Source organism: Rissa tridactyla, chromosome 1, assembly GCF_028500815.1.
Source record: "Rissa tridactyla isolate bRisTri1 chromosome 1, bRisTri1.patW.cur.20221130, whole genome shotgun sequence".
NCBI lineage: Eukaryota > Metazoa > Chordata > Aves > Charadriiformes > Laridae > Rissa > Rissa tridactyla.
This window is the reverse complement of record NC_071466.1, coordinates 2,550,954-2,573,155: the sequence shown is the minus strand read 5'-3', so window position 1 is coordinate 2,573,155 and position 22,202 is coordinate 2,550,954. Positions and strand designations below refer to the sequence as shown.

Genomic DNA, 22,202 nt, shown 5'->3' with positions numbered 1-22,202 from the left:
GGACCGAAGTAGTAGTCTAACCTGCAATTAGATTGGCTGATTAGATGGGGGTTTTTTAGTTCATGCTATTGTCTTTTCCATTTCTATGCAAAAGTGAAGAGAAAGAAGAAAATTCCTTAAAAAAATACATCTGATTTGTAAACTGGCAGGATTAAAATAAAAAACATAAGATGTTTTCAAAGTTGAATATATCAAACACACAGAAAATGCTACTTCTGTATTAATTTCTAATTTTTAATTTATCTTGAAACTACAGTATCAAAATTGGCAGATGAGAAGAGGAAAGAAAATTACATTTTTTGTAGACATCATGCACTCAGGTTCAATCCACCAAAGGATTTTGAAGGCCACAGAAGTCAATTTTAATTGCTGCAACGACTGATCTTTAACTACCGAAGCACTGGTGGGAAAAGTTAGTGAAGCAGGCTTTCAGTTGATTGGGAAGTATTATAAAGAAGTATTACTGCCTCTGATTATTGGATGCAAAAGATCAGCCATCGTGGTGCAAGATTTTTCATCTAGAACTTAGCAATCACTATACTATTCTTCCTTTTGATCGAAAACTCAATAAGAACAACCAGCAAAGCCCTTCAGACTTAAACAGCACACGCATTTCTACAACCATAAGGAAATACACCTGTATGTAAAATTGCATGACTATGTTGCTCTTATTTTTCTAATGTAAAATACTTATAAAATGAACCACTCGGTTATCTCAGTCATTTGTTCTTAATGTATTAAAGGTTTGTAAACAACCCACTGACAAAACTCCAACGAAGCTTTACAGAAGCTATTCTCCACTAAAATTTATTTTAAAAATTAAACATTTTAATATTTCATAGGAAGGCAGTAATCTAGTTGGAGACATGTAAAAGGCTGAGGACAGTTAAATAATTTCTAAAATTCTCTGCTGGAGACATAGTGGGGTATTCCCAGCTGATCTGTTATATCAAATTATAAAAAGTAATCTTACTGGTTGAATTATTTAACATTTACTTGATTGATAGCAGTACTTGTTTTCATAGAAATAAATATGCATTATAAATGGCATCACACGTATAAGGCGTAAAGGAACCTGGAATGAAATTTTTTTCTATAAAACATAAGGGGATGCCTAGGACAGTTGTGTCTTTGTGTATAAACTATGTGAGCTTTTATTTGATGTAGTTGCATCAGCTTTTGTGATACTGTGATACATTATGAGTTCTTTATTCAAATTTTGTCATCACTGTCTTGACCCAAGGTATTACCTGTCTGTAGCGTTTTTTCTTTTTACTGGAAAAGCTTTAGGTATTCTATAAGATCGTTTTTCAAATGTGATAGAAAGTCTCCTGAAATGTGCTTTAATTGGAAGTACAGTAGATCACGTTGTGGTGTGCTGGCCCCAGCTGGCAGCCAAGCACCCACACAACCACTCCCTCACTGCCCCTGCAGCAGGGCAGGGGGCAAAACAGGAAGAACAGGAGGGAGAAAGCCCATGAGTTGAAATAAGAATAGGGAAGTTGCTCACCAATTACTGTCACAGGCTAAACAGCCTCAACTTGGGCAATTTGACTTATTTATTGCCAATTAATGTAAACATTTAATTACTGAGTTGGGTATTTAGAAACAAACAAGGGGGAGGGAAAACACCTCTCCTCCCACTTTCCCAGGCTCAGCTTCACTCCAGACTCCTCTCTTCCCTCCTTGTCATCGCTGCAGGTTGTGCTCAATCCCATTGGTGAGGTGACAGGTGGTGCAGGAGGTTGGGTCCAGGATGTGGTGGTTTCTCTTTGTCTCTCCTTCCTTCTTACACTTTTGTTCCACTGGTCCTTCCTTCTCAGTCATTTCCTCCTCACCAGTGTGGGTCCTCCATGGCCACAGTCCCTCTGCGGGAGCACCTGCACCAACATGGAATTATCCATCAGCTACAGTCTCTTTGGAGTGTGCCTTCTCCCCATGCAGTACCTCCTACTGCTCTGGTCCTGGTGTTCCCTCATTCTCCTCCTCAGCTTTTTCTGTCCTTTATTAAATATGCTTTCACAGAGACATGACCAGCTTGGCTGATGGGCTCAGCTGTGTCCTACAATGGGGCCATTGTGGAACCATGTAGAACCAACTGTGTCCAGTAAGGAGCCCCTGACCTCTTCCCACAGAAGATACCCTGCAGCTCCCTACCTCTGAAACCTTGACACAAGCACATAATACATAAGTGAAAGTGGAAGCCGTATATAGCTATTTTAGCTATATTATATATAGCTCTTTATAACCATTTTCATAATGAGAGACCCATTTTATGTCCCAAAACATCAGGTTCAACTCGAATCATTAGCTATTCGAGTTGATGAAGAATTGGCTAATTATTTAAGTTTTTAATTCTTCCGCTTTTCTGAGAAGCAAATGGTACTGATCATGTTTTGAGATGATAAAAACAACTGTACCGGGTGAAACCAAAGGTCTGTTCAAGCCATTGTACTAAATAATGTACTGAATGCTAATGGAACAAGTTTTAAAGGGAAGGAAAAGTTACCTGCTCCTTGATGTATGCTGTTCAACATAGAAATATGCTGTTGCAGAATTTCCACTAAATTAACGTGTTAATTTGGTCAAATAATGTATTTTCTGAAATACGCTTTGCAGGGATATTGGATTTTAGTTAATATGAAGTATTTTTGCAATATTTAAGTTAGAGTGGAATTTTCTCATTAAGCAAAGCAATAAAAGGTGCATAGGTGGAGGGTGGAAGCAGCTCTCAGTCTCCCTTTCCTCATCTCCACTCTGCAAAATTAATCACGTTTCATTGCAAAGCCTTCTTTGGGTCTTTTCAGAAATTGGTTTGCTCAGGAAAAAAACAAAAACAAACAAAAAAACCCCCCACAAAAACCCCCAAAACAACCCAGTTTTTATGTTAGGCTGTTCACCCTTTTTTCTTTGAAAAATTTTATATCAATTTATTAAGAAACTGCTCATCAAAAATTTTCTTATGCTACATTGTGAAAGGATTTCATGTTTTTTTAAATGAAATATTTTGTTATAAACCAGGAAAAGCTTTTGGATTTTTTAACGTTTCTTCTTTATTTTCTTTTTTATCGGTATCAGTTGCTAAACTTTACTTGATTTTTCAAATATTTTTGGTCCTTCTGATATTGTTTTTCAGATAACTTTGACCATGAGTATTTGGAGTCCTAAAATGAATTATTACTAGTAGACAAAAAGAAAAAGTTTAATACACAGGGAAGGCCACTTTATTCCTACCCTTGTCCCTAGTACCATGTAGTTTCAATCTCTCTCTTCTCACCCCTTCCTCCTCTCCACATAGAATTACTTCCTACTTCCTTTTGGAAATCCATTTTTATGAGAAGGTGAGGAATTGGGGAATATAAAAGTTGTTATTTCCAGTATTTCATCCCTCATACCAGATATTTCCATTTCGTCATGACTGTCTATCAGCTCTGACATTTCAGATTTGCTTTAGAGCTTCTTTGGCAAAGGGTGACATCTGGTTGCAGAAAATCTGTGTAGTGTCAGTCATTGTGCGAATTTTCTGAGCAGACAGCCCGCACGTACGCTATACCCTCTTCCCAAAAAGACGTCGTCACTAAAATCCTGACCTGATTGAAATCTTCAAGATTTCTGTGGGCTCTGGATTTTAGCATGGGTAAAACAAACGTATCTGTCCGCTGATGGAGGGAAGTCTTGTCATTTCTGCAGTATGATAATGCCACCCATAAGGGCAGGGAAAATAAACCTGGACAGGTAAAGAGAGATCACATTGTACAACATCCTTTTGGCACTGGAGGCTGGAAGAGCATCCTTTGGGAGAGACAGGAAATCATCCATCACTGTCCTGTGGTTGTTAGGGTAGTTTTCTTGGATTTAGTCAAAAAAAGATTAAACAAATCTTTGTAGGTTGATTCTTAATGGTTTGTCACCAAAAGTCCTTGCAGCACATTCTCTCATGCCAATTCTGTATTCAGTACCTTTCAAATTTTCCCTCTTTTCACGAATGTATTTTGGCTGTGATTTCAAGGGGGTCTGAGAGTTAGGTGCTTGCTGCATTGGAGTATAAACATAGGGAGAACTCCTGAGTTCCACCGAGGAAAATCAGCTGTGAACAGTTTAGTCCTAAGTAACATAAAGGGAACATTTTAATTTTCACACATTTTCACTTCTGAATAGTGGGTACACAATCCAGTGAGGCCGTTGCACGATTATCCCAAAGTGAAACAGCTGTCTCGGCTCTAATCTTGCCCTCCTATCCTTCCAATGAGGTTTTTTGATTAACTTTTTATTCTTAGGATAGCAATTTGTACCAAGGATCTAATTAAGAACTTTATGTAACACAGCCAAAGTCCTCCTTTTGCAAGTCTGTCTCACCTCAGTCCTACTAATCTTGCAGCTTTCGGTATGAAGCATTCTGAAATGTCTGATATTTCAAGCTATCTCTTCTGGTTGAAAACAATTTCAGCTATTGAAAATCAGGAACAAGATTCATTTGATTCTTTTGTCACGGTAAGGAGAACTGTAACATATCTCTAAAATAAGGCATGTTTTTACAATTATAATTCTGAGGATTTGGCTTCTTTTTTTGGGGGGGAGGAGGTGAGAAATGGCTTAAACTGAACTTCTCTGTTGAGCTGAATGAACGCAGACCTCTGACCATAGGTCTTCTGTGTTTCTTTACTGATGAACGGGTGAGTGGGAAAAAACAGCCTTTAATAAAAGCTGGTGATTTCTGGGGAGAAAGTGATTCTTGTTTCCAGAAAGTTATATAATTGATATAGCTTTTAAAAGAAGGAGTATTTATCACCTCTATTTAATAAATATAAATTGAATATATGGGTATTACTGCTTATCACCGAATGATATACAGTAGTATGATATTGTATAATGTGTATAAAATAAAACAATTAAGTTGACTGATCTCTTCTATGTTTACATCAATATGTGTTACTAATTTTAATCATATTTTGCTTTCAAATATTTTGAAAAACATTTTACTTATATTAGCATCATATGCACTGGAAATATTCATTTTCCCATATGGAGTAGCAGATGCAGGATGATGCTTTTGTTGCCCAGCTTAGGTAAGGCAGACAGAGCGCGCTGGAGAGGAGAGAAAAGAGTATTTTGCTTTCTTCCATGTATCTTCATTTCATGTGAAATAGAAATTTGAGGGGGTATCTTTAAATGAAAATACACTAATTTTGTGCAGAAGAGACATAGATCTGAACTGTTAAGTATATTATTAACAATCTGAAGAATTATTTAGGTGCTAACTGTATTAGCACAGTATTGAGCTAATAAGTGAGCAAAACTCAGTGCTTTCAATACCAAATGGGCTGATACCAAAAGATATTTGGACCCTTGTTTGTGTACGAGTAAAGAGCTTATACTACAGTCGAAGAAGACGTTTCAAAATGTGTCACAAAGCATATAGTGGCCTGTGAAGGATGGTCTGACTTTAACTTTGGAGTCTCTTGATTTCTCCTTGTTACAGCTGCCCTAAAAAAACTGGTGCCTCCCGCAGATTCTGCGTTCTTCTTGCTGTAATATTTTCTATGTCATTTTTCTCCTGTTCCTCTGAAGCACGCGATGTTCCCATTTCTTGTCCTCCCAACCAAACATTTATTTAGTATCAGGGTCAGGTCTGCAGTGGGGTTTTTATATGTTAGTGCTCAGAATTGGTGCACCTGCCTGTGAAGTTGGTTAGCTTTTGGAAAGGACCATCAGAGTAGGTGTTAATTTTCCCCAGACGTCCTATGGCGAAAGTCAGGATTTACAACAGGCTGAGAATGGTAAAGATGATATTTCTGCCAGGCATCATGGTTTACTGGATAAGGGGGATATGTTGGCAATTTTCCATTTCATTTGGAGGGTGGAATTGGTGCCTAAAAAGGCAGGGTAGGAGGAGACTGGATCTGTCCAAAGGGTGCATTGGTAAAGGCTGCCTCGTGTCTGAATGTCAGTTGCATGAGATGAGATAGATGCTGAGATGAGATAGATGAGATAGAAGCTGAGTTGTTTTTGAGGTTGAAGCACTGTTGTACAGGCACAAAGGAAATCTAAGTTCTTACAGCTGAATATTTTGAGGACTGCCTTCTTGGATTTGGATGCCTATGTTCTACCTACATCCTGCCTTAAGCAGCCAGCTCCTTTTGTGTTTCTAGATGCTATGCTTAGTCCTTTTCCAGGTGTTCTTTCTTATCACCTGATGTGTAGCACATAGCTTCCACTACTAATTCTTTGCCAGGAAATGTTTTCTTTTTCCTTCCTAACAGTAATCAAAGCTTGTTTCTGAAAGTCCTCTCCTGGAGCTTTTGCATTAAAAACAGAGAAACAAAACACCATTATATCAGAGACAGACATCCAGGAGCTGCTTATTATTATTGTTATTTTTATTTTTATTATTGTAGGAAGAGGCTGTCTTGGCGTTATGAACCACTTAATGTTTCAGTGTTTTGGGGGATCATGTAAATGCATGAAAGGTTCTTGTGACATTTGAAGTTCCTCTAATTGATTTGCAGCCCATCCTATCAATCTTGGTAGATCAGTTCCGACAGTTTTTACGTTTTATGTCTCTGTGATTGTTGCATTCATTGTTCAATACAGTGACAGTGAGAGGTCAATGTTGTCTCTGTGTACAAGGAAGGTTGTTTCACTTTGTGGCATAAGTAGCTTTTAGTTATACATATTCACACAGTAAATCCAGAGAGTGCAGAATGCTCCTAGTCGTGTCCAGGTCACTGTTATTAATGTATATGAATAGTAGCATCCTGTATTTTTGTGTCTTACACAGCAGAAAATATGTCTTGAAATCAGTAATTAAAAGATATCCTATAATATAAGAATATTTCAAAGTTGTGCCTTGCGTTACTTTTTGCGACTGCCTCATCAGTAAAAAATGCCTTCTTACTTGCTGCTAGATGTCACTGTTAAAATTGCCCCCATCTATTTTAATTCGGTTTAAGATAATGACTTTGTACTCAGTGTTTCTGCATCCAATCCTAGCCAAAACAACACTGTTCAGAAATGACAGAATGTTAAAATGTAACGATGAGGAAAGACCTCTCAGGTCATGTTGCCCATCTGCCAGAATCTGAGTACTGCCTACAGTATGTGTTTTAGTGCTTAGACTAAGTTTATACAAAGAGACTCAGGCAATAGGTCTTCTAGCACTCCTCTAGGGAGATTATACTCTAGTTTGATGAAATTACCACACTATTGCATCAGTGTATAAAATCTGCTTGCCTGCCCTTGGCATGAAATTGAAAAATATTCCCACGTTGAAAATAGCAAAATATTTGTTGAGAAACAGGCAAGTATAATTTTCCTGATTTTAAGTGTTTCTCAGCATCATTCATAACAGCAAAGAATTTTTTTTTACATTTCCTCAATTTTTTTTCAGCCTAACTTCTTAAGGCTGTCTTTTTAGAATTGACCCGCCTGTTTGCACCCTTGATCTAATTTTGTCAGGTTCACAAGGATGCTTTTCTCTTGATTATTTCTTGCCAGGAATTGCCTTCATTTTGTTTTCTAGGCTTATCATTTTGTTTAAATGAGGTGTATTTTTAAGGTCCTGTACGAGTTCTTTGAGACTGTTGGTCTTGCTGTACCCTCCAGTCATGTTGTTTGTGTTTCTCAGACTTACGGTGGCCCCAGGTGTTTTCTTTACTTAAGTGATAACATATAGTAGAGCTGCTTTTGTGGCGCTGGTACTACTCATCTCAAGTTCAGTCCCTTTACATGGTTTCATTATTCTACAAACCTGTCATGTTGCGTTGATTTTGTGTTTTGAATTTTTTTATAAATGCTATTTCTAAGAATTAAGAGCTTGACAGCAATAGCATCTTAATAGACTATATGTTAGCAGAAGATGGTGTAGCTTTCCCTCTCTGTGAAAAGCTCCTCTATGAACAATAATCAGTTGGTACTTTATGTGTTTCTATTTTTACATAATAACTTAACTTCCCTTGTGGCTGCAGTACTGCTTCCACTTTCTCTTTGTTGCCTCTGCTACCAAGTCAACATTTTCTTTTATAACTGAAGACCTTGTTCTTTTAGTTTCTTCCACTGTTGCAGTTTCACCTCCAATACATGGCTTGTAGATTTATCAGAAAATAGGATGAATATATAAAAGATACTGAACAAATATCTTTTTTACAGTGAAATTTCAGAGGAAGAGGTGTGTTGCAGGCAAAGCAGACTTGACTTGGGGAATTTAACTTTACTGCCAATTAACATAAACATTTCATTATTGAATTGAGTATTGACAGACAAAGAAGGTAAAGAGTTAAACTAACACTAAGGGAAAAACACCTCTTTCCAGAGCTCGGATTCACTCCAGACACCTCTCCGGCCCCTGGTTACCATTGCTGCCCACACTCGGTCCGTCAGGCGGCACAGGGGGTCGGAGCTGAGGTCGGGGTGTGGTGGTTTCTCTCTGCCCCTCCTCGTTCCTCACTCTCCTTCCAATGCTCCTTCCTTCTTACTTGTCTCTTCTGCTCCAGCACGGGCCCTCCATGGCCTGCAGTCCCCTCAGGGCCTTACCCGCTCCACCATGGACTACCAGAGCTGCAACTCACTCCTGATTGGTGGTTCAGAGGCGCCACCAGCTTTGCTGATTGGCTGAGCCGTGCCCTGAGGTGGGTCTGTCATGGAACCGGCTGGAACCGGCTGTGTCTGTCATGGGGCAGCCCTGGCCTCTCCTCACAGAAGCACCTGCAGCCCCTCGCTCCCAAAACCTGGCTGTTTGTGCCCAGTACAAGGTGGAAGGCAGGTATAATCATAGAATCACAGAATGGTTCGGGTTGGAAGGGACCTTAAAGATCATCCAGTGCCACCCCCTGCCCTGGGCAGGGACACCTCCCACCAGCCCAGGCTGCTCCCAGCCCCGTCCAGCCTGGCCTTGAACCCCTCCAGGGATGGGGCAGCCACAGCTTCTCTGGGCAACCTGGGCCAGGGGCTCACCACCCTCACAGGAAAGAATTTCTTCCTAACGTCTAACCTAAATCTCCCCTCTTTCAGTTTAAAACCATTACTCCTAATCCTTTAGCTACACTCCCTGATAAAGGGTCCCTCCCCACCTTTCCTGTAGGCCCCCTTTAGGTACTGAAAAGCCACAATAAGGTCTCCCCAGAGCCTTCTCTTCTCCAGGCTGAACAACCCCAGCTCTCTCAGCCTGTCCTCATAGGAGAGGTGCTTCAGCCCTCTGAGCATCTTCATGGTCCTACTCTGGACCTGCTCCAACAGGTCCGTGTCTTTCCTGTGCTGAGGGCCCCAGAGCTGGAGGCAGCACTGCAGGTGGGGTCTCACCAGAGCAGAGTAGAGGGGCAGAATCCCCTCCCTCGACCTGCTGGCCACGCTGCTTTTGATGCTTCCCAGGATGAGGTTGGCTTTCTGGCTGTTAGAGCACATTGCCGGCTCATGCTGAGCTTCTCATCAACTGACACCCCAAGTCCTTCTCCTCAGGGCTACTTTCAGTACATTCTCTGCCCACCCTGTATTTGTGCTGGGGTTTGTTGTGACCCAGGTACCAGACCTTGCACTTGGCCTTGTTGAACTTCATGAGGTTTGCACAGGACCACCTCTCAAGCAGAATAATACAAGCAGGGTTTATTCCTTAAAAGAGGCACTTCAGTGTAGGAGATGAAGGTACAACAAGACACAAAGACTGGAAATAGGACCTTTTTTCCTTCTATTGACCTTTTTAAATTATGAGGGAAATTGGTCCTAAGGACTAAAATAAAATGGCACTTTTTGGTGCCCAATGGCACCAAATGGCACCCTATGGCACAGATGGTGTTTCCACCATCTATCAATCTAAACAAAATTGCATCGTCCTAAAGGAAACATTCTTTTTTTTTCAGTCAAATCAGATGGTATTACATGGATTCATGAGGAGAGTCCTTGCTAAGCTCAGCAGCCTGTGACGTTCCTGCTGGGTGCTGCAACCTGTAAAATTACAGAAAAGTAGCAGTTTTAGCATGCACTGTCCTGCAAATCACCCACAGAGCACCCAGTCTCTCAGGTAGAAGGATTTCAGTGAGAAACCTGAGATTAAAAATGGTTGGCAAGCCCTATAGTAACATACTAAATACTTGTAATTTATGTAACAGTGCATCTCCATTGAGAAATGCATTTTATGCCACGTGAGGCAAAACCTTGTAAAATGCCTGACTTGCCCTGAACCCTGCATAACTTCACTTTATACACCGATGTTTCTTGTCTTATGAAATAACGTACTGTGAGTGCAGTCAGCCTGCAATGACTTAAGGTTTGAAACAAGCTGTCGGCAAGCGATATATTTGGAATTCTTTTGTTAATTTTATTAATCACGTAGTGATTCTGGGACACGAAGGGACACTCTGGGACATCAATTAAAACTTTTCCAGAGGACATTAGAAGTTTACTTCTACTGACATAAAAATCAAAACCCTCTTTGCTACAGAACAGCCCAGTTTGACTTTGATTTTGTTGCACATATTCAAAATCAAGTTTAAATCTTTAAGTTCTTCCTAAATACTGTTAAATATGCATTCATTATGTCAAAGCATTTGGCAAAATAGCTTTGATCCTATACATTCTTAGCCAGAATCAGTGAGTTAAGTTGCTGCATTTTATGAACCACAGGAACCCTCGGCTCTTCTCCTGGTGACTTCAGCATTGAACCAGGATCAACAGTGATTTCGCTACTTCTGTTATACCTGAGAACCTTTCTAAAACTCTAAATACGCTTTCTTCTGTATTTCTTACTCTTTCCTCTCTACGGAGAGTTTTAGTTGTAGCACCAGTAAATCTTGATCACCACTGCTCTTGCCAAGCAGAGGTAAGTGCTCTTTGGCACTGATTCCAGTATTTCTGGGCTCGATGTAATTGATTAGTTCCTGAAAGTAGGTGTTTGGTTCTTTGGAATTTATGTTCTGATAAACTTTCTGAGTAAGCACTGAATTCTGTTAAAGTAATTTCTCTAATTCACGTTTAGTTTTACATTCACTTTTTTTTGTTGTCTTCATCTGCGTTGTAATTTTTAGTCCATTTGTTTCTGTGCTGTGGGGGCTGGTTGTAAAAGTTTCCACGCAGGAATATATGTGACACTCAACCTGAAGGTACTTCAAGCTGTAAAAACATAGCAGAATAAGATACTGAGTATCTGCTTTGTGAGCTTGGTGTGCCATGATTTTAAAAGTAAAAGCCATGCCCTGGGTGATGCAGCTTTTACTTGTGGAAAAAGAAAAAAAAAAAAAAAAGAAAAAAAAAAAAAGGGACAGAATGGCTGTGGTTTTGCTTTGGTTTTGTTTTCTTTTCTCTGGAAGGAGTTTTTTCTTTGTGCCCATCAAGGCTGAACCATGCACTTGTAGCATGCAGCCAGGGCAAACAGAACGCCTGAAAAATGCTTTTGTCCTAGTCTGTGTTTGAGTTTATGTGTGTACATGTTGTGTGTATGTTTGTATGTATATAGGGTTTTGTATATATACATACGTACAGACTTGCCTTGTTTCTGTAGAATTTAAAACTCAGTTGCAGTGAAAAAATATTTTTATATAAATGTATGAAGTAGTCTATTCTCCTAAATAACACAATAAATTAATATATTTTCAGGTTAAAAGCACTTGACAGCTATTTGAGATGACTTTCCTGTTCTTTTTGTGTGCAGCTCTTCTTGAGGTTTACACTGTTTTATAAAAAGTCTGCACCAATCCATAGCTAATGAAGCTCATGCTCAGGCAAACTGTAGAAATCTTAAATTGTTAATGTTTAAGAAAAAATGGGAATGCTCAAGTCAATGACAGCATTTGCCATTTTTAATTTCTGGATATTTAGCTAACGTGCTTTAAAAATAAGATACAAAACAATCTGAAAGCAGAATATTAATTTGTTTAATTAGTTCTAAATTATTTTTGCTTATTATTGCTTTGCTGGCTAAATGCATGCACACTTTATAAATTCTGCAAGGAGAAAAACAAAACTAATATTGAGTAGAAACATATTAGCTTAAATTTTGACTCTATTGAAGCAGATCAATGTTTTAACTTCAGTTATGCAGGGACTTTCACCCAAAATTTTTAGATCTGATAGATATAGCAGAATGTTTAAAGTGGAAGATGTAACCGGTTTCAGTAATTTCATAGTATAAAGTAAGTTACCTTAGCTCTTAGGTTTTCAGTAGCATCACTCCATAACACTTCATTTTTGCAGTATGTCTTTCCATTATTATTGATTTTAGTGGCAAGATTTTTCAAATATTTCATCTTTTTATAAAATTGTTACGAATGGTATAAAATCTGAAAAAAAATCTATACATATCAGATGTCAGAGTTTTGAAGATAACACACTTAAAATAAGACAATATGGAATGTATTTCTATTTTTATTCTCGATTCTAAAGTTTCCATACCCAGACTTAAGAACAAACTTGAAATTCGCATTGCCTGGATTGGTTAAAGCTCTTATTTTCTTAAGAGATGTGCTTTGACACAGGCTTTGGAGAAAGTTCTGAAGTCCAGTGGAAATCAGATCAGAGCTCAGAGCAGAGACCTATGGAATAAGACCTTTACCTGAAGTCATGGATAACTGGGGAGGTCCCAATGGACTGGAGGGTAGCAAATGTAGCATCCCACCTACAAGAAAGGGAGAAAGGAGGATCCGGGAAACTGTAGACCTGTCAGTCTGCCCTCGGTAGCAGGGAAGGTCATGGAGCAGACCATCTTGAGTGCCATTACAAGCCATATAATGGACAAGCAGGGGATCAGGCCTAGTCAGCACGGGTTTAGGAAAGGCAGGTCCTGCCTGACAAACCTGATCTCCTTCTGTGACAAGATGACCCGATTATTGGACGAGGGAAAGGCTGTGGACATTGTCTACCTAGACTTTCAAAAAGCATTTGACGCTGTTCCCCATAGAATTCTCATGGAAAAACCGGCTGCTCATGGCCTGGATGAGCATACGATCTGCTGGATCAAGCCCTGGCTGGCTGGGCGGTCCCAAAGAGTGGTGGTCAATGGAGTTAAATCCAGCTGGCGGCCGGTCACAAGTGGTGTCCCTCAGGGCTCGGTGTTGTGACCATTTCTGTTCAACATCTTTATTGATGACCCTGATAAGGACATAGAGTGTATCATCAGCAAGTTTGCAGATGACACCAAGTTAAGCGGGAGTGTTGATCTGCATGAGGATAGGGAGGCTCTACAGAGAGACTTGGCTAGATTGGACCGATGGGCCGATGCTAACGGTATGAGGTTCAACAAGGCCAAGTGCCGGGTCCTGAACTTGGGCCACAACAACCCCACGCATCGCTACAGGCTTGGGGAAGTGTGGCTGGAGAGCTGCCTGGCAGAAAAGGACCTGGAGGTTCTAATTGACAAGCGGCTGAACATGAGCCAGCAGTGTGCCCAGGTGGCCAAGAAGGCCAATGGCATCCTGGCTTCTATTAGAAATAGTGTGACCAGCAGGAGGAGGGAGGTGATTGTCCCCCTGTACTCAGCACTGGTGAGGCCACACCTGGAGTATTGTGTCCAGTTTTGGGCACCTCAATATGAGACAGATATTGAGGTGCTGGAGCGAGTGCAGAGGAGGGCAACGAAGCCGGTGAAGGGCCTGGAGAATAAATCTTATGAGGAGCGATTGAAGGAGCTGGGACTGTTTAGTTTGAGGAAGAGGAGGCTGAGGGGAGACCTCATCACTCTCTACAACTACTTGAAGGACGCTGTAGAGAGGTTGGTGCTGGTCTCTTCTCACAGGTAATTAGCAATAGAACAAGATAGAACAAGCGATGGAGTCACCATACCTGAATATGTTTAAGAGTCGTTTAGATGTGGTGTTAAGGGATATGGTGTAGGGGAGAACTTTGTAGTAGGGCTGATAGTTGGAGTTGATGATCCCAAGGGTATTTTCCAACCTGAATGATTCTATGATTCTATAACTGAATGTTATGGCCCATTAATTTTCAGAAGGCCGTGAACACATGCTGAAGTGGTATATCTTAAAAGAGGATTTAGGCCTAAATTTCTGTGCAAAGCTAAAGCACTGGTGTACGACCCTTTGCATCAATTTCTTTTGTGAGTCAGTAGAGATGTGATAAAAGGACCTCTTGAGTGAGTCTTAGTATGGCATTTGGCATCCCAGAATGAGACAGATGGATCCACCCTGTCTAGCGATAGGAAGGTTATCCCCTCAAAATTTAATGTGTAATAACATTTAGTTGAATAATATCTTCACTGGAAATTTAGATGTGCCATAATTATACCTCGTTCTCTATAGAACTTTTCTCATTGACATTTCTGTGTCCTTCACTGGATCTGATATTGGGCAACAAGTTACCATTATGTTAATAATTGCTAATTCAAACTGCTGATATCAGAAACTTCAACAACTGTAAAGTAGGTGCTTTCTTGCCATTCTCCCTGTCAGCCTGTGGATCCACACAGAAATGTTAGGTTTTCCTTAGGTCTAAATTATTTTTTGTTTAAATAATGCCACAGCTATGACAATTTTAAAAAGGAAGTTATTCCTACAGATTAAGTAAAAACCAACGCAAAACCCCAAGCCCAGAAATAAAGCCACCTTCTTTGAAAGGCACTGTTTACCTTTAACTTAAATGGATTTTTATGAGGTTGCACTATATGTGTAAGGAAAGGTCTTGAGGATTTTTTGAGGCATTTTTCTTCTATTCTTGACAGCTGCAGCCTGCAAGCAAAGCTGCTTTTGACTTCTGTTTTATGTCTCTAAGTAGCGGTAGGATTGTTTGCCGAAAAGTCATTCTTTAGATGTTCGAAGAGGCTCCCTGTCTTTTATATTTTCTGTTTAATAACAAGCAAATGACTTTTTCTCCTTCTTATTCTTACAGTTTGTAATTCAGTGGTAAATACGACAAAAGGTTCTGCGTGTTCTGTGATCCTGAGGCCTCATAGCATGCCAGAGAATTACTGTTATGACATCTAAATTATCATTTAATCTTTCCTGCCATTGTGTGTCAATGTAAACCTATTTCTTGCAGTTGTGAAAGGAAACTTTTGAAATTATGAAATTAATTTAAACTAATTCAGCGTTACCTTCTTAAGGCCTCAAACAGTCTGACACGTTATATCTGAGAGATGCAGCGTGCTCTATTCATGTATGAATATAGGGGCTGCTCCACTTCGTATTATTAAGACACAAAATGCTAACATCTTGAAGTAAAATAAAACTGCAACTGAATATTCCAGAGAGTGGTTTAGAATTTAGGGATGGCTACCTGGAAAGATGAGACCTTAACTCTGACCTACAGATCCAAATGTCTGCAAAAGATGGTAATAAGCCACTGACAACTCCACTTACTTTTTAAATGGTAATACATACCCTGTTGTACTACTGTGAATTTCACCACCTCTTTGTTTTGACTTTACTTAAATGTAATAATGTAGATAACAGTGGTGATTCCTTAGCAGGAAAGCAAGAAATTGAGAGTTCTCAGTCAAATGAAAATCACAGCCAGGAATAAATGTAGGTGGATAGTTTCAAAATGATCATATACTTGTTTTAGCGTTTTCTGGTTAAGAAATAATGTGCTGTGCTCATTATTTATAAAATAGTTACCGAATGTCTATGCAAGCAGTTTCGTGGTCTGGTGTTGAACACAGCACTGCAGAGTAAGAACAATTGAAACAAAGAGTTATGAATGCTCCAAAAAGGATGAAATTCAATATAATATGGGTAGTCTATAAAACTGTTAATGCTGTTAAGTAAAACCAGTCCACAAGGACTCGTGGTGAAAGGAAAGTTCATCTTGTCTGAGAGGTATGAGTCATGTCATACACTTGTAGGGAATTTGGTAGCAGCGTAAATGTTCATGAGCTAGACCGTGTGCCTTTTTGTTCTCTTTCTGCTGGCTTCAAGTGCTCTCACTGTATCTTCCTTTTAAGTTGTGCTTTTGGTGGAAAAGCAACTAGACTGCCTGACTCGCTGCAAGCAAAACAACCTCATATATATTTGTGGAAGCAAAGCCTGTTGTGCTCAAGTCCTTTAAAAAGAAGGAAAAAAAAAAATCTTCCTCCTTTTTTCCCCCCCAAAGCTATTCAAGTTTTGTCCCAGCTATGCCAATCTGTCACTGCAGCTGTCAGTGTGATGTCTTTTCTTCAAAGCACAGTGATGGCTCAGCTGACGGCGCTGCTTCTAGTCAAGGGCAGGGAAAAGGTCTGTGCGGGGAGCAGTAGTTATAAGGCTGACAGCCCGCGTGGTCCATTGTCCGCATAATATAATACTCAATATATACGTAAGGCTTAGAACAGAAAGGAAAGTGCATGAGGAATGGGGAAAACAGGATTACTCCACTCAGTGGTGTGGAGTCCACTCCACTCCACTCCACTCCAACTCAGTAAAATTCCCTCTTTTGGTGATTGGTTTGGATTTATTTTGAAGCTGCAGAATTGTGAATGTGTTCTCAAAGGCTCTTCCCATCTTTAAAATCTGATTGCAGTGTCTGGGAGCCCTCTGTATGCTACCTGGCTTAAGAAAAGGCTGTCTCTCTCATGAACTAATTACTATTGATTTGAATTCATCCTGCAAGTTAAGCAATTAGACATGTAAAATTTTAAAACTCCCTACATATAGATAGATTATTTAGTTATTGCCAACCGTCATGTCTCTTCAAACTTTGACCAAATTAAGCCAGTTTTGCTAGAGTTGTTTTATAGCTGGGAAAATCTACGTAAAGAGTAATTAAATGTCTTGTTTAAGACTGCAGAGCAGGTCAAAGGACAGAGCTAAAAATAAAGTCGTTATCTTTATCTTCCAAAATGCCATTTCTTCTCCTCCTGCAGTCTCAAACTTAGATAGTTTATATATGTGTGGGTATAGAGTGTGACGAATAAGAGGCAGAGCTTTCTCAAAGACACAGCACAGTAGGCAGAAATTCTCGAGAGAATCTAGAATTTTTTTGTGTGCTTTTCTTAATTTATGCGCAATTGGAAATATTCTTGATGAGCTGATGAACTGCTATGACAGATTTGTCAGTGTTCTCTATAAGAAGTGCGCAGATACCTGGGCATCTTTGTCAGGAATTTGGTGAATCAGTGCATGTGACGTGGTTTTAAGTCAGCATAGATATAGACACATCATCCTGGAAGGTAAAATCCTTCTGACTCCCTGTTGCTACCGATCTTCTCTTGACCTATCCCTTGAGTAACTTCACTGTGATTACAGGACTATTTTGATGCTACTGTGTACTCCATGGCTAGCACTATATTTAGTGCTCTCTCCAGTGGTTGCAAACTCTCTTCTCAACTCTGCATGATTAAAGTCTCCTGCTTTTCTTTAAAGCATGAGCTACAAACAGGACACAACTAATAAAATCAGCTCCATTTCCTGCACTTAAATGCAATGTTGTAGCTCAGGCTGTCAGTGTTCTTCAAATTACCATACGTTAGAGAGACTGAAGCAAAATGGTTGTATTAAATCCGTTTTCCCAGTAAAAAAGAAAAAAAAAAATAGAAAAAAAAATAAACCCCATATAACCCCACAGACTTGCTGTCCCACACATGCACACACACATACACATGCACAGATAGGAATAGGAGGAAAGGAAAAGGGAAACACACTGATGATCTTAGTTGTGAGTGAATGGTTATAGTCACTACACCCATCTGAAACTATTGCTCTGTGAATTCTCTCATGCTCATCTGTCTGACCAGGGTGAATACCTCAGTAGCTGCAAATCATCTGTTTGAAGTTCAAGTCTTCCAATCAGTAAGGAATACAGTAAGCACTGTGTTAAAATCAACCCTGAAAGATATTGTTGCTTGAAAGCCAATTCTTTACAGGCTCTGTAGGAAGGCTGGGCAGGGAAGGATCACGCGATTCAAGGGAGCAGCTTAAATACTCAGACTTTTGCTGTGGAAGGGGTGAGGGGCCAAGTGAGAACCTGGGGGTTAGGATTAGGTAGGAAGCTAACAAATGGAAACATCCTGGTAGGTGCCTTCAGGAAGCCTTGTCAAGGCTCATGAAGGACAGAGGGAGGTGATTACAAAGAGGCAGATCAATTTACAAAGGGAAAATTGTGCCTTGGCAACCTGACAGCTTTCTGTGATGAGATGACTAGCTCTGTGGATGAGGGGAAATCAGTAGGTGTCATTTGCCTTGATTTTAGCAAGGCTTTCGGCACAAATTCCAATTCTTGCAGCCAAATGACAGAGACAGTGAATGGATGGACGTACTAGATGATGAGCGGGACACTGGCTAGACCACCAGACTCAAAGAGTAGTGGTCAGCAATTCAAAGTCCAGTAACTGATGGCAAGTTACTTGTTTCTACAGACTTGATGCTGGTGCTAATGCTGTTTAACATCTTCATTAATAACCAGAATGATTAGATAGAGTGCATTGTCAGCAAGGTTTTAGATAACACCAGGCTGGGAAGAGCAGATGATTCACTGGGCAGCTGCTGGCCAGAGGGATCTCAATAGGCAGGAGAAATGGGCTGAGAGGAACTTCACAAAGTTCAATGACAAGAGGCAGGAGTTCCTGCACCTGGACAGAATAAAAAATGCAGCAGTCCCAGCCAGGCACAGTGCGGTTAGGCAGCAGCTTTGCAGCGTGGCGAACAAATTGTGCAGGAGTCAGCCATGTGCCCTTGCAACGGTGAAGGCTTGTAGACAACTGGCCTGCACTAATAACAGCCCAGGTGCCAGTTTGAGGGACATCTACTCATCACCTGTGAGACTGCATTGGGAGTACTGTGTCCAGTTCTAGGTTCCCCAGTATGCCAAAGTGTGTTGGGTGAAGGATAACCAAGATGGTGGTGCGTAAAACAGTGTGGGGTCTGGTGCACAGAACATACAAGAAAAGGCTGGGAGAGCTCAGTTTGTTCAACCTGGAGAGAAGAGGCTGTGGGAAGGATCTAACTGCTGTCTTCAACCATCTAGGGGATGGTTAGAGAGCAGACAAAGCCAAACTCCTCTCAGGAGAAGAATGAGGCAATAGGCACAAGTTGCATTAAGGAAAATTCTGACTAGATCTAAGAGGAAACTTTTCTCAATGTGGGTGGTATAGCACTGTAACAGGCATCCGGCAAGGCTGTGAAAGTCCTTCTGAAAGCAACTACAACGGAGAGTGTGAAGGATGTGCAGGTTCTGCTTATGCTTGGTTGAGGAAGTAAGGGAATAACTGCATTTTCAAAAGAAATTCCAAGTTCCCATAATATTATTTTTTATAGTGTTCCCACAATTACTAGTTTCTGATTGAGAAATCTCTTTAGCTTTACTTCAGGAAAATCTGATACGGGTATAAGGCTTTGTTCCTCAATGAGTTAGAAGCAATTGGTGATAGTATGAGAATGCTTTGGAAAATGACTTCTGAAAGATGTTTGTTATTTTACTAGATATTGTTTCTAAAATCAGTGGAAAGATACTTTCATTCTGAAGATTGCAAACTTTATATTTGGGACTAGACATTATGACAATATACAAAAGAAGATAGAATCAACGAAAGGCAAAATTTGGTAGAGACAACAGAATACTGTAAAAAAAAAAAGATTTTTTTTCTTCCTGTAACAAAGGTAGCAGTATTTAAGTGTATGGAGATAAATATTAATGTAAGTAAAAACTGCGAATCTACAAAGGAAATCCTTTGTTTAACCTTGAGTGATAATGCAGTTATAAATAATTCCATATGCCTAAAGCTGAAAATATTATAATCAAATGGCCTTCAGCTTTTATCTATCACTCCAAAGTGCCCAATATTATAGGGCACAACATGAATAAATGGGTATGGGTGTATAATATCTTTTCACATACTGAGCATTTTAATATTAAACTGTACCTTACTATGATAACTGATACATGCGATGAAATGTATACACACTAAATTGTATGCATTTCATTTTTTTTTATTTTTTTTTTATTTACAGGTTACACAGATGTATAGAAATTATGGCATTAATCATCAGTGGCTGTTGTGCAGTAATATACAGTTTCCCTGAACTCAGAATTATCTTACAATCACCACAATTGGAAAGAAACCGTGATATTCTTAAAGCATTCCCATTGCTGCACTAATGTTACATTCTTAATTCAGGTTATGTTACTTAGGTTTTGAAATCCTCCAGTGAATATTTGACCATAGAAACATGATCAGTGTTTTCAGTAGTGCTGCAATCATCCCTGCCATGCACAAAGAGACTCTTGAGTCTATACAATTTTAAAGTACAGAAAGTCATTCATTGCCTAATACATAATGTAGAGAAATAGAACAAATGAGTTACTATGCTAAGCATTAGTATGTTCATCGGCCCAATACAATGCCTGAAGAGTCTTTGCTGACCAAGTGGGCATCAGTCAGGCAGAGAAGGGGTGCCCTCCAGCACTTTTTGTACTACGTGGAATACATGTTGATCCTTCTCCTCCCGAGTCCTTGAGCTATTACCAGTCCCATCTCAGCAGTCCTGCCTCTGTCTGACACTTTGCTTATGGTGTGTGGCTCGACTCTACACTTCCTCACAGCTCTGTATTTTTCTCCGGAGTCTGAGCCACATCTGAACCACAAAGATGATCCGAGGGCTGGAGCACCTCTCCTGTGAAGACAGGCTGAGAGAGCTGGGGTTGTTCAGCCTGGAGAAGAGAAGGCTCCAGGGAGACCTTATAGCCCTTTCCAGTACCTAAAGGGGGCCTATAGAAGAGATGGGGAGGGACTCTTTATGAAGGAGTGTAGCAATAGGATGAGGGGTAACAGTTTTAAACTGAAAGAGAGGAGACTTAGATTAGATATTAGGAAGAAATTCCTTGCTGTAAGGGTGGTGAGACACTGGCCCAGGTTGCCCAGAGAAGTTGTGGCTGCCCCGTCCCTGGAAGTGTTCAAGCTGGATGGGGCTTTGAGCAGCCTGGTCTAGTGGGAGGTGTCCCTGCCTAGGGCAGGGGGGTTGGAACTGGGTGATCTTTAAGGTCCCTTCCAACTTGAATCATTCTATGGTTCTGTGATTATGCAACTGCGTTGAATCAGAGCTCGGCCTTGGGTCACCACTGCTGAGCCCCAGTGTGGGAGGAGGAAGAGGTTAGGGCATTTCAGGTGGCTGGAAACTACCCTGGATATAGATTTCATCACTAAATTAAAGATCAGGATCGTCAGCTTTATAGATTCACAAATCTTTCTAAACTGGGTCTATATTTCAAACTGAACATCAGCTGAGTGCATATGAACCACGCAGAGTATATAGCTTTGACATAAATATCATAGTGTATGTGCATATACACATACTACATACAGATAAGTAGTGTAAACATAAAATGTTGGTGTTTATCCTCTGTAAAGATCAGTTGATCATCTTGCTTTTGCTCAAACACAAAAAGTGGTCTTGTAAGGTAAGGGAAGCTGAAACCCTCTCCCCCAAGGTCCCCTAACTGTAAGTTGAATACATCATGTTTCTCATAGTTCTACTAAAAAATTAATGACTAGTTATTATATATTCAGGATGTGATCCAGAGCCTAATGAAATTGAAAAGACAGACCACAGTGAACTCTGATTTGGAGGCTGAGAATCTATTTCCTTCATCCTTAATTGATTGAACAGTACCCAAAGTTACATACTGTTGTGCGATGTGAATTCAATTTTTAGACTTTAGACTTTTAATTTAATGTATCATTTTGGGCATTTCAATATTTATGAATTTCATATTTTTAAATTTCTTTTTTCTTTTTCTTTTTTTTCCTTTTCAGGCAAGCCCTGCCCCTATAATTGTCAACACAGACACCTTGGACACAATCCCTTATGTAAGTATTAATTTTTTTAATAATATATAGAATTTGTTTATTTTCCCACAGAAATTCTGTTCAGTATTGCGTAGAAGTTATAAACAAATCTTGCAATTAATCGTGTCTTTTACAATTATGTGGTTAATCTTTTCTAGAAGAAGAAATCAGGAATGATAATTGCACTCAGGTGAATTATAGTATATAATTTGTAGTTTAGACTTCAACACATGAACTGTAACTTACTAAAACTAGCCTTTCTTCGAAAAAAAAAACCTGGGATTTCATTAAGCCTTTCCTCCTTACCAGTAACATAAAGTATGAATATTTCCTTTTAGAGAAGCATGCACCTTCCTAGCTTATTAAGAAGACATCTAGATGCACACTGTAATGTTAGAATGGTGCAAACAGCTCTTCATTTGTCTATTTTTCTGTTGTAGATGAAAGCTGTTCATGATAAATAACAGCACAAACTAGCTGACTTCATGTTTTCTTGTTAACGTCTCTTCATTTT

At 39.8% G+C, this 22,202-nt stretch overlaps 1 protein-coding gene across 21 annotated transcripts in view; it reads left to right on the top strand.

The window, feature by feature from the left end:
- The window catches only part of DLG2 (discs large MAGUK scaffold protein 2), a 1,057,033-nt gene that overhangs the window by 609,842 nt on the left and 424,989 nt on the right, over positions 1 to 22,202 (top strand). For 20 of the 21 annotated variants that reach the window (XM_054188265.1, XM_054188269.1, XM_054188274.1 and 17 more), the window contains one exon: positions 21,656 to 21,709. In XM_054188265.1, the coding sequence (XP_054044240.1) occupies positions 21,656 to 21,709 (54 nt within the window). Of the gene's footprint in view, positions 1 to 4,378; positions 4,492 to 21,655; positions 21,710 to 22,202 lie in introns of all 21 variants that reach the window. The other variant, XM_054188283.1, reaches the window with a different exon arrangement.